At 40.9% G+C, this 17,393-nt stretch overlaps 1 protein-coding gene across 13 annotated transcripts in view; it reads left to right on the top strand.

Annotated features, from left to right (window-relative positions):
- Window positions 1–17,393, top strand: part of SCMH1 (Scm polycomb group protein homolog 1) — a 145,183-nt gene that overhangs the window by 111,409 nt on the left and 16,381 nt on the right. For all 13 annotated transcript variants that reach the window (XM_019737146.3, XM_074334515.2, XM_019737138.3 and 10 more), the window contains 2 exons: window positions 12,707–12,907; window positions 14,694–14,885. In XM_019737146.3, the coding sequence (XP_019592705.1) occupies window positions 12,707–12,907; window positions 14,694–14,885 (393 nt within the window). The remainder of the gene's footprint in view (window positions 1–12,706; window positions 12,908–14,693; window positions 14,886–17,393) is intronic.

Below are 17,393 nucleotides of genomic sequence, written 5' to 3'. Positions count from 1 at the left end.
TTCTTTAGGGAAGTCTGAGCAATTGGAATGGTCCCCATGGAAGTAGGGGAGTCTTTTTCTTGGAAGAAGTTGAGTGTGTTTCCACCCATATCCAAGAATGTTAGAGCTAGAAGGGAAGGCCAGCCATAGTTTCCTCTCCAAATAACCTTTGGAAGACAACAGAGCCTGCCTGTGGAATTTATGTCCAGATTAAAGAGGGGAAAAACTTGTCTGTGAGGTTCCAAAGATAGACCCAGAACCAATAAGCGGAAACTCAAGCAGACAGACGTTGTCTCAACATAAAAGGAACAGTTAAATCTTTCCCAAAGTGGAAGTAGTCATTTCCTGTCAGTTGAGGCATTTCATCAGGATTCTGTCACATGATTTCTCTGAACGCATCATCTGCATCTATCCCTGGCCAGTTTTTGGGTTTGCTTAGTCCTAGTGTCATTAGATTAATCAACAGGGGCCTTTGCACCTAAGCTCCAAGAATGAGGAAGAAAATAGATGAACATCTTGGCGAAAATATTAATCACATTTTCAAATCTCATGACATGCCCCCTAGATCCTATAGACCTGCTTGGTTTACCCCACATCATTCTAGATACCACTTAGGTGCCTTTTCAACAATACCTAGCAGACCCACAGCAGCGGGAGCTTCCTGACTATGCCTCACTACCCCACTTAACCGATGCCGACCGTCTCTTCTCCAGTCACTGAGCTGGTATCCCATCTTTGGCCTCAATTTCATAGCCTAGGAAAAATGGGAACTAACTTTGTATTCGTTTCCTGCTCTTGGCCAGGCTATAACCGTCTTTATTGATCACTGTGCCACGATTCTCAATTGGACCTTGGCTGAGCCTCAGTTTCACACCTGTACAATGACAGGATTAATCCAAGTTACCTTATAGTCCCTTCAAATGTTAACAATAAAAGCTATCAGAGATTAAAAGCTATGGGCCACACCGTATCCTTTATTACCTAGCTTTTGTTTTTTAAACTGCATAACACTTTTTAAGGGTTACTCTATGTCCATAGTTTAAAGGAACAATAGATCTACAAGAATTATTACAGAAAACAAAACAAACAGACCCCATCCTCCTGTGATTCACTGCTCACTAAAGGCAATCACTTGTAATTAAAATTCTTTTCTTTACTTCCATATATGAAAATGGAATGTCTATATATTATTTTTTTTAGCTTTTAGTCCTACAAAAAATGCTCTGCATCAAAGGATTTTGCATGCATTTAGGAAATTTGGTCACATACATTTAGGAAACGCTTATATTCTGCTTCCCCACTCTTAGATATTTGCATCTGCTCTGAAGAGCTGTTTTGTTTTCTGAATTTTTTACTATTTTTTTAGGTTCACAGCAAAATTGAGCAGTAGGTATAGAGATTTTCCATCTACTCCCTGCCCCCACACCTGCGCAGCCTTCTCCGTTACCAACATCCCCACCAGAGTGGCCCAATTGTTTCAATTTCTAAACCTTCATAGAAATATTATTACCACCCAAAGTCCATAGTTTACATTAGGATTCTCTCTTGATGTTGTACATTCTGTGAGTTTCCACAAATGCATAATGACATGTATTCATCATTATAAGATTATACAAAATAGCTTAACTGCCCTAAAAATCCTCTGCTCTGCCTATCAATCCTTCCCTTTCCCCTAAGGATTTAACTGTTCCTTTTATGTTGAGACAACACCTGTCTGCTTGAGTTTCCGCTTATTGGTTCTGGGTCTGTCTTTGGAACCTCACAGACAAGTTTTTTCCCTCTTTAATCTGGACATAAATTCCACAGGCAGGCTGTGTTGTCTTCCAACTTCCTGCAACTACTCATCTTTTTACTGTCTCTGTAATTTTGCCTTTTCCAGAATGCCATATAGTTGAAATCATACAGTATGTAGCCTTTTCAGATTGACCTTTTTCACTTGCATTTAAATTTCCTCCATGTCTTTTCATGGCTTGATAGCTCATTTCTTTTTAGGGCTGAATAATATGCACAGTTTATTTATCCATTCACCTACCAAAGGACATCTTGGTTGCTTCCAAGTTTTGGCAGTTATGAATTAAGCTGCTGTAAACATTCATGTGCAGGTTTTTGTATGAACATAAGTTTTTAGTTCCTATGGGTAAATACCAAGGAATGAGATTGCCGGATCATATGGTAAGAGTATGTTTAGTTTAGTAAGAAATTGCCGAAATGTCTTCCAAAATGGCTGTACCCTTTTCCATTTCCACCAGCAATGAGTGAGAGTTCCTATTGCTCCACACCCTCACCAGCATTTGGTGGTGTCAGTGTTCTGGATTTTGGCCATTCTACTAGATGTGTAGCGGTATCTCACTATTGTTTTAATTTGCATATCTCTAATGACATATGGTGTAGAGCATCTTTTCATATGCTTATTTGCCATTTGTGTATCTTCTTTGGTTAAGTGTCTATGAACAGCTTTGGCCCATTTTTGAAAAATTAGGTTATTCATTTTCTTATTGTTGAGTTTTAAAAGTTCTTTGTATATTTTAGATAACAGTCATTTATCAGATGTCTTTTTAAAATATTTACTACCAGTCTGAGGCTTGTCTTCTCATTCTCTTGACTTTGTCTTTTAGAGAGCAGAAGAATTTAATTTTAATGAGTGTAGCTTATTAATTACAGTTGACCTTTGAACAACACGGGTTTGAACTGTGTGGGTCCACTTATACATGAATTGTTTCAATAAATATACAGTTGGCCCTCCATATCCCCGATGTTTGCATCCACAATTTCAACCAACAGCAGATCTAAACAGTATTTTCCATAGATTTTCTACTGCACAGGGGTCAGTACTCCTAACCCCCGTGTTGTTCACAGGTTATCTATATTTGTTTCCTGGATCGTGCCTTTAGTGTTGTATCTAAAATGTCATTGACATACCCAACATCATCTTGATTTTCTACTATGTTATCTTCTAGGAGTTTTATAGTTTTTGTGGGGGTTTTTTTGTATAAGTTTTATTGGGGAATATTGGGGAACAGTGTGTTTCTCCAGGGCCCATCAGCTCCAAGTCTTTGTCCTTCAATCTAGTTGTGGAGGACGCAGCTCAGCTTCAAGTCCAGTCGCCGTTTCCAATCTTCAGTTGCAGGGGGTGCAGCCCACCATCCCATGCGGGAATTGAACCTGTGGCTCTAACCAACTGAGCCACCAGCTGCCCCAATAGTTTTGAATTTTACATTTAGGTCTGTGTTCTATTTTGAGTAAATTTTTTATGAAAGGTGTAAGGTCTGTGTCTAGATTCATGTTTTTGCATGTGGCTGTTTAGTTGTTTCAGCACCATTTGTTAAAAAGACTATCTTTGCTCCGCTGTACTGCTTTTGCTCTTTTGTCAAAGACCATATATTAAGAATATATTTATGTGGGACAATTTCTGGGCTATCTATCCTGTTTCATTGATCTATTTGTCTATTCTTTCGCCAGTTCCACACCATCCTAATTTCTGTAACTTTATAATAAGTCTTGAAGTTGAGTAGTGTCAATCTTCAAACTTTGTTCTCCTTCAATATTGTGTTAGCTATTCTGGATTTTTGCTGCTCCATATAAACTTTAGGTCAGTTTGTCAATAGCAACAAAAAACTTGCTGGAATTTTGATTAAGCTTGCATTGAATCTATAGATCAAGTTGAGAAGAACTGACATCTTGACAATAATGAGTCTTCCTAACCATAAACATGGTATAGCTATTTATTTATTTATTTACTTGCTTATTTATTTATTTATTTTGCTCATCAGTTTTGTAGTTTTCTTCATATAAATCCTGTACTTTATTTTAGATTTGTACCTAACTGTTTCATTTTGGGAGGTGCTAATATGGTATTGTGTTTTTAATTTCAAATTCTACTTGGTCATTGCTGTTATATAGGAAAGCAGCTGACTTTTGTATATTAACCTTGTATCTGGCAACCTTGCTATAATTGCTTATTAGTTCCAGGAATTTTTTTGTTGATTCTTTCACATTCTCTACATAGACAATCATGTCATCTATAAACAAAGAGAGTTTCATTTCTTCCTTCCCAATCTGTATACCTTTTCTCTCCTTTTCTTGTCTTATTGCATTAGTTAGGACTTCCAGTATGATGTTGAAAAGTTATGATGAGAGGGGACATTCTTACCTTGTTCCTGATCTTAGTGTGAAAGCTTCTAGTTTCTCCCCAGGAAACGTGATGTTAGCTGTAGGTTTTTTCTGGATATTCTTTATCAAGTTGAGGAAGTTCCCTTCTATTTCTAGTTTGCTGAGAATTTTTAATCAAGAATGGGACTTGGATTTTTGTCAAATGGTTTTTCTGCATCTATTGACATGATCATATGATATTTCTTCTTTAGCCTGTTGAGGTGATTGGTTACATTAATTGACTTTCACATACTGAACCAGCGTTGTATACCTGAGATAGATCCCATGTGGTAGTAGTATGTAATTCTTTTTATATATTGTTGGATTCAATTTGCTAATATTTTTGTTGAGGATTTTTGTATCTATGTTCATGCAAGATATTGGTCTCTAATCTTCTTTCCTTGTAATGTCTGTTAACAAACAAAATTTAACTGAGTAAATTTGAAGATATAATTAGCTTTATGAAATGATTCATGAATCAGGCAGCATCCCATCTAGCAAACAGAGAGATACTATGAGGGGTTATACAAGATGGAAGGCTTTTATAGAAAGGAAGGTGGGACAGGGAAGTCATCAGCAAGAGAAAAATGAAAGTTCACTGGAGGAAAGTAAGAGTTCGGATGACCATGGTTTCTTGTTGACTGAGCTGCAGCTTTTCCATTGGCTAGACTTGTTGCTGGGCAAGAGGAAAATCCTCCTTGCTCCTGCTGGAATACTAAAGTAGCTGTATTTTCTGGGAGTGCAAAGTAAGTCTCTTCCTGTTGGGATCTGTAACTGATGTCTTCCTGTTTGGAGTAACTGACATCTTTCAATTTGTGGTATAACGTGAGAGCTTCCTCTACAGGACTTCCTGAATCCAATTTTAGTTTAGATTTCCTTTATCAGTTTTCACATGTCTTTGTCTGATTTTGGTTTTAGGCTAACGCAGGCCTCATAGAATGAATTAAGAAGTATTTTCTCTGACTCTGTTTTCTGAAAGAGATTATTGAAAATTGGTAAAAGTGTATTTCTTAAATGTTTGGTAGAATTCACCAGTGACTCCATCTGAGCCTGTTACTTTCTATTTTGGAAGTTTATTAATCATTGATTCAAATTTTTCAATAGACATAGGTCTATTCAAATTGTCTTTCTCTTCTTGTGTGAGTTTGTGTCTTTCACGGAATTGGTCCATTTCATCTATATTATCAAATTTGTGGGCATAGAATTTTTCATAGTAGTCCTTTATTATCCTTCTAATGACCATGGCTCTTTAGTGATGTTCCCTCTTTCATTTTTGGTATTATTTAGTAATTTGCATCACCTCTCTTTTTTTCTCATTTAGCCTGTCTAAAGACTTACTGAATTTATTGATCTTTTCAAAGAACGAGCTTTTGGTTTTATTGATTTTTCTCTGTTGACTTCCTGTTTTCAACTTCATGATTTCTGCTCTAATTTTTATTATTTCTTTTCTTCTGCTTACTTTGGATTTAATTTGCTCCTCTTTTTCTAGTTTCCCAAAGTAGTTTCCCACAATAGAAGCTTAGATTTTAGATCTTCTTTTCTCATATATGCATTCAATGATATAAATTTCCCTCTATGTACTCCTCCTGCTGCATCCCACAAATTTTGATAAGTTGTATTTTTATTTTCATTTAATTGAAAATATTTTAAAATTTCTCTTGAGATTTATTTTTTGACCCATGGGTTAATTAAAAGTATGTTGTTTAATCTCCCATTATTTGAGGACTTTTTTTTAACCTTTCTTTCTGTTACTGATTTCTTGTTTAATTCTAAGAGCAGACATATGATTTCTACTCTTTTTAATTTAGGTCTTTCATTTAGTTAAGGTGTGTTTTATGGCCCAGAATGTGGTCCATCTTGGTAAATATTTCATGTGAGCTTGAGAAGAATATATTTTCTGTGGTTGTTGGCTGAAGTTGTCTATAGACATCAATTATATCCAGTTGACTGATGCTGCTATTGAGTTTAACAATGTTCTTACTGATTTTCTACCTGCTGAATCTGTCCGTTTCTGATAGAGGGATATTGCAGTCTCCAACTATAAGAGTGGATTCATCTATTTCTTCTTTCAGTTCTATCAATTTTTGTCTTCCATATTTTGATGCTCTATTGTTAGGTACAGATTGATATGTCTTCTTACGTAATTGGCCCCTCCCTGTATCATTATTTAATGCCCCTATTTATCTGTGACAACTTTCCTTGTTTCAAACTCTGCTCTGTCTGAAATTAATATAGCTACTCTGATGTTCTTTTAATTAGTGTTAGCATGGTATACCTTTCTCTGTCCCTTTAATTATAATCTAGATGTGTCTTTATTTTTAAAGTGGGTTTCTTGTAGGAAACGTAGAGTTGGGTCTTGTTTTTGATCCACTTTGAGAATCTCTGTCTTTTAATTGGTGTATTTAGACCATTGACATTTAAAGTGATTATTGATATAGTTGAATAAATATCTACAGTATTTGTTACAGTTTTCTATTTGTTACTCTTGTTCTTTGTTTCTATTTTTGTCTTCCACTCTTTTTTAGCCACTGGTGGTTTTATTTTTTTAATAATTGTTTTATTTTTCAATTACAGTCGACATACAATATTATATTAGTTTTGGGTGTGCAACATAGTGATTAGAGAGTTACATAATTTATGAAGTGATCACCCCAATAAATCTAGTACTCATCTGACACCATACATAGTTATTACAATATTATTAACTATATTCCTCATGCTTTTTTTCCAGTGGATCATCCACTTTCTTTTTTTTCTTTTTTTTTAAATTATTTTATATTAGTTTCAGATGTACAGCATAGTGGTTAGACATTTACAGAATTTATGCAGTGATTCCCCAGTTAGTCTAATATCCACCTGTCTTTTGTGGTTTTAATTGAGCAGTTTATATGATTCCATTTTTTAGTCCTTTCTTATCCTATTAATTGTACTTCTTTTTTTTTTTTTTAATCTTTTTAGGGTTCCTTAGAGTTTGCAATATATATTATAACTAATCCAAGTCTACTTTCAAATGACACTATACCACTTCACAGATACGATAACAAAATAATCCTAGTTTCTCCTTCCCATCCCTTATATGATTGATATCATTCATTTCACTTGCACATAAGTGTACATAAGCATATACATACACACATTTGTGTGTGTATATATATATAACAATCAAATACATTGTTGCTATTTTTATTTTGAATGAACTCTTATCTATTAGATCAATTAAGAATAAGAAAAGTAAGGTTTTATTTTGCTTTCACTTATTCCTTCTCTGATGCTTTTTCTCTTCATGTAGATCCAAGTTTCTGAGCTATATTATTCTCCTTCTCTCTAAGAAAATTCTTTAACATTTCTTGTAAGGCAGGTCTACTAGCCGCAAACTCCTTCAATTTTTCTTTTCTGAGAAAGTATTTCTCTTTCTCTTTCACCTTTTTTTTTTTTTTTTTTTTTTGCTTTTACTTTTATTAGCATTTATTTGATGCTGAATTTACTCCAGGCCGTAAGTTTTTGGGAGTACACTTATGGGAGTTCTTTTTCTTCTGTGCAGCCTCCTCTTCTGGCTTAGGAACAACCTGCTTTTTCTCAATTAGGACCATCTCAGTGTAGCAGGGGGAGGTCATGTGTGGGTTAACCCGCCCGTGAGCTTTGTTAAGCTCTGCGCCACACCCTGGGAGTTTTGTTCACCTGGATGAGCTCAGTGACCAGAGCGTCTACATCTAAACCCTTAAGTGCAAGCATCACTCTCTGCATTTGTAAGCATTTGCAGCAAAAGTTCTGCACTCTTTTTGGGCCCCCGACCCTGCGTCCAACCCCACTGTTTGGCCTGGGCACACCTCCCAACTCTACCATTGTAATGACGGAATGGCACACATTGCTTCTGTAAAGTGACATCCTTTAGATACTTGGTGGTTTTTCGGATATGCATACCCTTGAGGGCCTGGGTAGTTTCATGAGCGTTCTTAAGATGAACACAAAGATTTGAACCTCTTGATTTACATGACTTTGTGGGGTTCTCTGGGCCAAGCGAGTAGTGAAGCATTTTCAGAGGTCACCTCAGGCCACTCACGAGAAGAGAGCTCTCTTTCACTTTTGAAGGATAATTTTGCAAGGTGCAGAATTTTAGGTTGGTGGGTGTTTTCTCTGAACACCTTAAATATTTCATTCCATTCTCTTATTGCTCAGATGCTTTCTAAGGATGTAACTTTTATTGTTGCTCCTCTGTAGGTAAGGTAGGTTTTTCTTCGAAACTTTTTTTTAAAGATGTTTTTTCTTTATCTTTGATTTTCTGAATTTTTAATATAATATGCCTAGGTGTTGCAGTTTTTTTAGGGTTTGTTGTTTTGTTTTATTTTGTTTGCATTTATCTTGCTTTGTTTTCTCTTCTGACCTTCCTAGATCTGTGCTTTGGTGCCTGGCATTAATTTGGGGAAATTCTCTGTCGTTATTGCTTCAGATATTCCTTATTCTGATATTCCCATTATGTATGTATGTGTTATACCTGTTGTAGTTGTCCCACAATTGTTCAATTGTCTGTTCTGGGTTGTTGATTTTAGGTGTTTGTTTTTCTGTTGTTGTTGTTTTTTCAGCCTTTTTCCTCTTTGCTTTTCAGTTTTGGGAGTTTCTATTTAGCTATCCTCAAGCTCAGCAATTCTTTCCTTGGTCATATCCAGTCCACAAATGATCCCATCAAAGGCATTCTCCATTTCTGTAACCATGTTTTTGATCTCTAGAATTTCTTTTTTCAATTCTTCTTAGAATTCCCATCACTCTGCATACATTGCCCATCTGTCTGTATGCTGTCTACTTTATCCATTAGACCTGTTAGTAGATCAGTCATAGTTGTTTTAAATTCTCAATTTAATAATTCCAACTTCCCTGCCGTGTCTGCATATGGTTCTGATGCTTGCTGTGTCTTTTCAAATTGTATTTGTTGCCTTTTGGTAAATCTTGGTTTTGTTTTTTTGTTTTTTTGTTTTTTTAATTTTCTTTTGCTAGCCAGACATGATGTGCTGGATAAAAGGAATTTTTGTAAATGGGCCTTTAGTAATGTGATAGTAAGGTGTAGGAGGAGAAATACTCTGTGGTCGTACAAGTAGGTCTCAGTCCTTTGGTGAGCCTGTGCCCTGGACTGTAAACTTCACCAGTGCTTCTTAGTCCCACCACCCCTCTCAGGTGGGACAGGACAGCTGCAGGGGGCTGGAGTTGCGTATTTTGCTTCCCCCAGGTAGGTGAGGCTCTGATCACACCCCAGCAGGTTAAGCTCTAGTAAAATAATTTCTCCTGAGGGCAGACCTTGTTAAGAACAGAATGTTCTGGTATATTTCAAAATGGTTTCTTTACCCTTCCCCCTGCTGGGAGCATGACGGGATTTTTCTCTGATACTCACTGTGAGAACATGGTCGAGTTCCTGGAGGTAAAACTCAAAAAAGTGCACCACCAGCTCATAACTGGACCCCTGGATTTAGTAACTCTCAGGCTTGTCCATACTGAGCTTCCAGCAATTCGCCGGTTACAGTTTAGATTTTCCTACCACAACACTGGTTTCTGTGAGGTTTCTGCTCTAGTAAATTGTCATTCTCTGTATTCACCTATCTCTCCAAATTTGGGGAGCAGTTTGCCCTGTGACCTCACTTCTCTGATGGACCTGAAAAGGATTGTTGATTTCTCAGTTTGTTCAGCTTTTTACTTATTGTTAGGATGGAATGGGTAATTCCAAGCTCCTTTATATGCTGGACCCTAGTTCGAATTTTTTTACAGCCTCCAATTCTTATTTCATGGATGCAGTAGAAAACCACAGCATGACAGTATACAAAAATAACTTTATGACCTTAAGATTGGGAAGGATTTTTAAGCAAGACAATGAGCATAAACTATAAAAGAAAAGGCATATGACATTTTATATATCTGAAAAAGATAATATCAATATATTCAACTATTTTAACATGAAGACAGCTCATCTCTCTTCCACATGGAATCAGTTGGGTGGCTCATCTGGGGCTGGAGAATCTATTTCTAAGATGGTTCATTCACAGGGCTAGCAACATTGGTGCTGGCTGTTCTCTGCATAGACCTCTCCAAACGGTAGCTTGCGCTTCCTCATACCGTGCTGGCTGAGTTCCTCATCCTGTGGTGGCCAGTGTCCCAAAAGACAGGAAGGTGGAGGCTACCATTTTTTAAATGTTTGAGCCCAAAATTATCATAGCATCATTTCTACCATATTCTTTTGATCGAGCAGTCACAGAGCCCGGATTCAAGAGAAGGGGACTGTCAGTCCACTCTCTGGACATAAATTATTTACATTTTTCCCATTGGAATATTCATTCTTCCCCATGCAAGATTCCCCATTAAGAGTCTCAATTCTTTGGAACATCAAGCTCCAGATGTAGTATCTCATCATCTAAATCAGATCCAGGTACAAATGAAACCTCAGGTGCAGTTTCTCAAGCACAGCTCCTTGAGTGTATTTCTTTTCAATCTGAAGACCTGTGAACTAAAGCTGTTGTCTGCTCCCCACATACCCAACATACAATGATGGAACAGGCATAGGATAACTTACAGATATACCCATTCAAAGGGGAGAAAAACTGGAGACACCTAGCAGTCACTGATCTATAGTAATTCTGAAATCCAGCTGGGCACATGTTGCCAATTTAATTAGATACAATACTACTTTCTGGGAGTTGTTTTGTCATTATTCGGGGTCTTGTCCTCTGAATCATTGTTCCTTTTCCATAAGAAAACTGAGATTGCCTTCTCAGTCTTCTTCCTACCTGTACAAGGTTGGAGATCTAAAGAATTCTTTTCATTTTGTATCATCTCTTAATGGAATCACATACTATGTACTCTTTTCAATCTGGTTTCTTTCTCTCAAAATAATGTTTTGAGAAGCATCCTATCAATAGTTCTTTTTTTTTTTAACTGCCAAGTGGTATTCCAATAAACTAATATACCACGATTTGTACAGCTCTTCTTGTTGATGGACATTTGGGTTGGTTCTCATTGGGGGCTATTATGACTTAAGTTGCTGGGAACTTACAATGTTTTCATTTATTTTCATTACTCTATCCCTTTGAGTTCTTGCATATTTGTTTCGTATTCAGCAAAAGAGTCACATTTTGACATGGAAATAGTATTTCTTACCAGACTTAACCAATTCTTCTACTATTAGATCTACCTTAGTGCCCACCTCTACAGGCACCTGCCCATTCCTGGGCCTTTTGTGAATAAGATGAAACAGCTTCGTTCTCGTCATTCCCCATCCTTGGTTAAGGATTCAGCTTTCTTAGGTCTGCTAAGTCAGTTGCTACCTTGCCAGTCTGCTTTCCAGCTTCCAAAATTTTATGTTGTCTCCTCTTTTGCGATTATCTGGCTCATTTTAGTGGGTTTTAGGAGAAAACAGAGTTAAATATTTATTTCAATTCATCTTGTTTACCTTTTCTTTTTTTCCTTTCTTTTTCACCTGTCACCTTCCACATCCTCTCCCGTTTTCATTGTCCATTTTCTTCGCTCCACCTGCTTCCCCTCAGCATTAGAACGATAATGGTAGGCGATTCCTCAGAGACCATCTGGCTCAGCCCCCTCACTTTACCGATGGAAAACCTGAGGCCAAAAGAGGACAGCCATCCAGACACAGCCCACACAGCGACTGCTCTTACCGTTTTTTACCTATAATAACAAGAGACTTTTGCCCTCCTACCGCTTCAGTTCGTGAGCCACGACAGTATAAGAAAGGAGACGATCCCTATGTAAGTGGAAGCCGAGCAGGCAGATCAGCAGGGACAATGTCATAGCTGAGAAGGCTGCTGAGGGGTCTCTCCAGCGACAAGGAAGCAGCTCTGTGTAGGACGGCCTCCTCCTGTGCCCACCTTGCCCCTGACCCACACAGTGCCAGGTGGAGGTTGCAGTTAGGAGAGTGCCCAGCTCTCTTAATGGCAGAAACTACTGAAACAAATTTCTAGATGGGACCCTCAAACCTTTTTCATGTTTTTATTTATTCTATTTTCTTTTTCTATTTTCACTACTTTCTTTTGGCCTGAGTGTTGATGTAGATAACAAAGGTATCCCAAGGCCCAAAACAGAAAGCAAGGCAGGTGACCAGTGGTGTGGTGTAACCATGCTAAGTCCAAGGCCAAATACACAAACATACACACAAATATACAAACACACACATACACAGCACACACTTGCATGGCCCCACAACTCCTGACACATATAAGGTAAGATACACAAAGAATATGTGAGGCAACAAAGCACCAAAAATGAAAGTACATATATCTGGAAAATTGTTTAGATTTTCTTTTCAGTGCACAGAAGACAAAGTGTAAGTTCTGTGTCTTGGCTTTTGGTCTGGACTGTTCTTCCAGCAGGCTATCTTCCCAGAGCCTTTGGTCATGCAATTTAGGCTGACAGCAGCTGGGCACAACCACCCTCTACCTCCTCCCACAGTGTGTCACCAGCTAGCAGCTGGGAGTCCTGCTCGGGACCAGAGTCCAGGGTACAAAAGACGGAAGAAAGCACTGTTCTCCAACTTCTCTAGCCTGAGTATTCTAGAAGCTTCTTTAACTTAATTCTTTGTCTCCTGCAGTTTGTATTTATTTGAACAAGAACGGCAGCACAGGCCCCCACTTAGATAAGAAGAAGGTCCAGCAGCTTCCTGACCATTTTGGGCCAGCCCGTGCGTCCGTGGTGTTGCAGCAGGCTGTCCAGGCTTGCATCGACTGTGCTTATCACCAGAAAACTGTCTTCAGCTTCCTCAAACAGGGCCACGGTGGTGAGGTCATCTCAGGTAAGCTCCCTTGGGCTGGTGTGGCCTCCTAGCGAGAAGGCCAGGCCTTCTCAACTGGCTGATTTCTGACCAGGCATCCCAGTTCCCACTTCGCATCTGTAGGCTTTGGGGAAGTGTGAAGGTATTCCCTTCCTCAGAGAGTCCTCATTTTCAACTCCCAGAGCCCCTCTGAGCCTTATGCTTACTTCTGCCAAGTAGAATACCGCGCGGACTGTTTAACTGAGCCTCTAACCAGACTCCTCTCCTCTCTGCCTGCTTTGCCTCTTCATACAGAAAATATATGTGTGTGTTGCTTTAAAGGCATTCCAGAAGATACAATGGAGAGCAGGCTGTATTGTGGCAACAGGAGTATCTCCAGACTGCCACATCCTCCCACCTGGCAGCAGGGAACCTAGAACTCTTCTCTCATTCTTTTGACTCCATAGCTTGCCAGACCTGAGGCAGGCCCGATAGAAGGAATTCGAACCCCAGGGCACAGTGGGAAGAGTCATTCCCTCTTTCTTTCCTGCTCTGTGAGTCTGAGTCAACTGCATAGTGTTTTTTGTTGGTGATGTTGTTTTCACTGAGAATATTCACTTTTTCTATCATGCACATTTCTGTTTCAGTTTTCCTAAGTCCAAAACCGTATTCTTTACCCAGCAAACCTATGAAGACTTGACCTAAACCTTTCGATCTTAACTGTACGCTACGCCATAATTTCCTGCCCCTTCCTTCTAAAAAGTTGCAAAATCCAGCCTCAGGAAGCAGCTGACATGGAAACTCCCGTAAATAAGCCAACTGTGTTCTTGTAGCTAACATTTACTGAGCCCTTACTGTATGTCAGAGCTTGTGCCAGCCAGTGGCAGGGAAAGAGGGAGGAAGAATGATAACACGCTCAGGCTCTGCCCTGGTGGAAAAGAAGAAAATCTCACAGCGAACTGAGAGAAGTGTTACAGTAGAGAAATATGTGCAGGGTGGTGTGCGAGCCCAGGCAAGGGAATAATTGACTGTGTGGCGGACGGAGCAGGCAGGGACGGAATTGTTATGGAAGGCTGAGAACTGCACGGGAAATCAAGCCTTCCTTTCTTTCTGAGGCCGAGGCCACCCCAGACTCTCCTTTGCTTCTGTCAACGGTCTGCAGCGGCCAGGCTTTTGTTACTGCCTCTCCAGCTGCCATCACCTCCTCTAGGGTTCTTCCTCTGCCCCAAAATTTGTTCCTGAGAATGACCCATCCCCCCACTTCATTGCTGCTCCCGGAGACAAATGCAGAGGCCTTTGCTTTTTAAGGATTTTACAGGTACTTTCTGAATAGAAGTAGATAGGGAGTAAAATAAAACCAAGCATGGCATAGTTCCAAGTGTCGCCGAAAGCCTAGTGCCCTTATACAGATCGGATCGTGCACCTAACCCCTAGCTGGCAATGGCTGTGTTCTCCTCTTCTGCCCAGCTCCTCTGTTCTGGGGCAGTTCTTATGGAAATAGCACCCTAAATGAACAGATTTCCTGGACAAGGCCCAGCCAACTGATGGAGCAGATAGAATTATGTTCACAGTTGTTTTCACAGGTTGAGTAAAATCATTCCAGAGCCCCGGGTGCAACAGACTTGGTCTGGCCACTCCCATTATTGCAAGCCCTTTGGAGTTGGAGGCAAAAATCAAACCCTCAAGGGAGGGAGGGAGGAAACGTGGGCACTGATTGCCTTTGTGTAAGCAGGTAAGCCCGAGGCAAGCTGTGGGCTGGACTCCTCCTGCCCAGCCCGCACTGCACTGCCCGACTGACATGCTCAGCCCTGTTGACTTCACTCCACAGCCGTGTTTGACCGGGAGCAGCACACGCTCAACCTCCCAGCAGTCAACAGCATCACCTACGTCCTCCGCTTCCTGGAGAAACTCTGCCACAACCTTCGCAGTGACAATCTGTTTGGCAACCAGCCCTTTACACAGACTCATTTGTCACTCACCACCACAGAGTACAGCCACAGCCACGACAGGTACCTACCAGGTAGGAGCTGGGATGGGGCCTGGGCTCAGAAAGGGGGCAGGACTCGTAGCAGGCAGCCCTCACACCTGCCAGCCTGGCACCTACTATCCAGAGACCTGGTTTCCTGTCCCTTCCTTTGCCACATCTGGGACTTTTTGTTCTCCTCTCATCATTACTCTCTTCAGGATTTTGTCCCCGGTCTCTAGGATTAACCTTCTTTCCTCTGGATTGTTTTCCCCAGAAAAAGTGGTTCGCGCCCCCTCTGAGCTCCAAACTGCACGTGGAGCCACTGGGAAGTCCCAGTGCATCTCCCAGCGGGAGTCTGGCAGCAGAGGCCCAGCTTAGGTCTTCAGCAGGAGGGCTTAGTCTCAGGCTACAGATTGAGAAATGTGCTCCCTGGTGATTGGCCATCCGCTCTTTCCTTTGGCATGTGGCCCTAACTCCTCTAGCACTGCCAGTCTAGCAAGTCAATTCAAGTTCCTGCTGTTTCTAACTAGGCTGGAAAATAACTTTCTTAGTTAACATACCAGACCCACAACGGGAAAGCGGATGCCACGTGGCCGGATCAGTGACTAAGCACTTCCGAGAGAGGTTAAAGAGTGAATGGAACGGCATCTCTAATCTGGAGCCCAGGACAGAGACGACAGGGAGGGAAGGAAAGCTCGGCCCTAAACATAGCGAGGTATGTCGTTGTTAAGAGAGGGAGGAAAGGCCCTCTAAAGGAGGCCTGTGGCCCTTGTCCTGGCCCGAGGATTGGAGACGTGGCGCTGTCAGTGTCAGGGCTGTGCTGTCTGTCGATGGGGGAGCGTAAGTCTGAAAGGTGACCCCGTCTGACCTTCTACACAAGTCTTGTTCCCACACAGCCTCCCCTGCAGTTCTTTTATCGTTGTTTTAACAGAGTTACTTCTGATAGAAGTGCCACTTCTGAAGAATATGCTCAGGGAAGTGACTGCTCACCCAGCCCCAGCCACCCCGACCCCTCTATATTTTTGCACCCAAATGATCATTGCTTACGTGACTTACAAAAAGGTAACCTGAATTTTAAATACCGCTTGTGGGGGCCGGACCAGTTGTTCCCTGCAGACATATTTGTGACCCCGTCACTGATCCTTGTTCTCACCTGACATGTTCTAGAGTGCTTTCTTTCAGTATCAGACTCTTTGAGACCAGAAAAAGGTAGTCTTACTTATTATTAGAATGTTCCAGTGGGAGTCTGGACTGGGCATAGTGGAGTGGGTGCAGACCAAGGCAGGCTGTTAAATATCCCTAGCTAATGGCATTCAGGGGTCCTGAGCTGCCTCCAGTAATGACAGTTAGGTCTACCTGGATTCTGGAAGAATGGATGCATGTGAGGGGGTTGCATGTCCATGAGTGTAGCTGCTAGTCTAGGGACAGAGTTCTCAAAGAAATAGCAACTCAGAATTCCGCAATGGAAGAGCAGCTTTGAGAACTAAGAACAACGTACTGGTAGCAGCATGCAGAGACTGGTAGGGGTGTGCATCACAGGCATGACCTTTCCTGGGAATTCTGTTCCGGTTTGCATCTCTCATTCAACCACCAGATAAGAGGAAGCAAGCTTTAGCCACTCTTCTTGCCTCACCAAGAAAGAGACCAATACCAGGGTGATCACCTTCCTCCCCGGCAGCCCCCCTTCCCTTCCCTCATTTTCAACAGATTCCATCGACTCTGTGCACCCTCGTTTGCTCTCCAACCTGTGTCTCACGGTGGGTGCTCAGAGCTTGGCTGCTCTCACCCTCGTTGCTGTTTCCTTCCCAGAAAGGATCGTTTTAACTCTGCCCAGACAAGTCAGAGCACTGCCTGCATTTCTGAGTCCTGTGTTCCTTTACTTATCTTTTCTGCCTGCCCGCCTCCTCGCCTCACTGACCCTTTGCTCCACCTCTAATCGTTTATCATTTCCTGCTCTTTTCTGATCAATGACCCAGACCTCTGCCAAAGAGTTTGATCTGGACAAGGGCTGTCTTTTGCTTTGCCCTTTGGCTCTGGTGTTTGTCACTCCCTCCCTTCTGTTTGGTTACACATTTCTGCTAGTTCAACATCTGTTATCTCAGTGTCAGTGCTTAGTGGAGCCCTTTTCCCTACAGACTTTCCAGAAAAAAATGACATCTAAGCTTGGACCTGAAGGAGTAAGATAATCAGGTGAAAATGCCCCAGACCCAAAGAGATGGAGGAGGGGAAGGATGAAGACTGTTCCTACCATGTTTCCCCAAAAATAAGACCGGGTCTTATATTAATTTTTGCTCCAAAAGACGCCTTAGGGCTCATGTTCAGGGGATGCCATCCTGAAAAATCATGCCAGGACTTATTTTCCGGTTAGGTCTTATTTTTGGGGAAACATGGTATTGACTAGCATATGAGAACATGAGGGGCAAGAGGACTTGCCCCTCTTGGCCTGTTTCAGAGAAACTGAATGTCCAGTACAGCTGGAATATAAAGTAGAAGAGAGAAATGTGAGAGATGAGCCTGGAGTGGGAGGCAGAGGCCCAGTCAAGGTCTAATTGACCATGTTAT

This window comes from Rhinolophus sinicus, chromosome 14 (genome assembly GCF_057876585.1).
Source record: "Rhinolophus sinicus isolate RSI-liver-muscle chromosome 14, RSI-T2T, whole genome shotgun sequence".
NCBI classification, from domain to species: Eukaryota; Metazoa; Chordata; class Mammalia; order Chiroptera; family Rhinolophidae; genus Rhinolophus; species Rhinolophus sinicus.
Note: the sequence above shows the minus strand (reverse complement) of the source record. Positions and strands in the feature narration are given on the sequence as shown.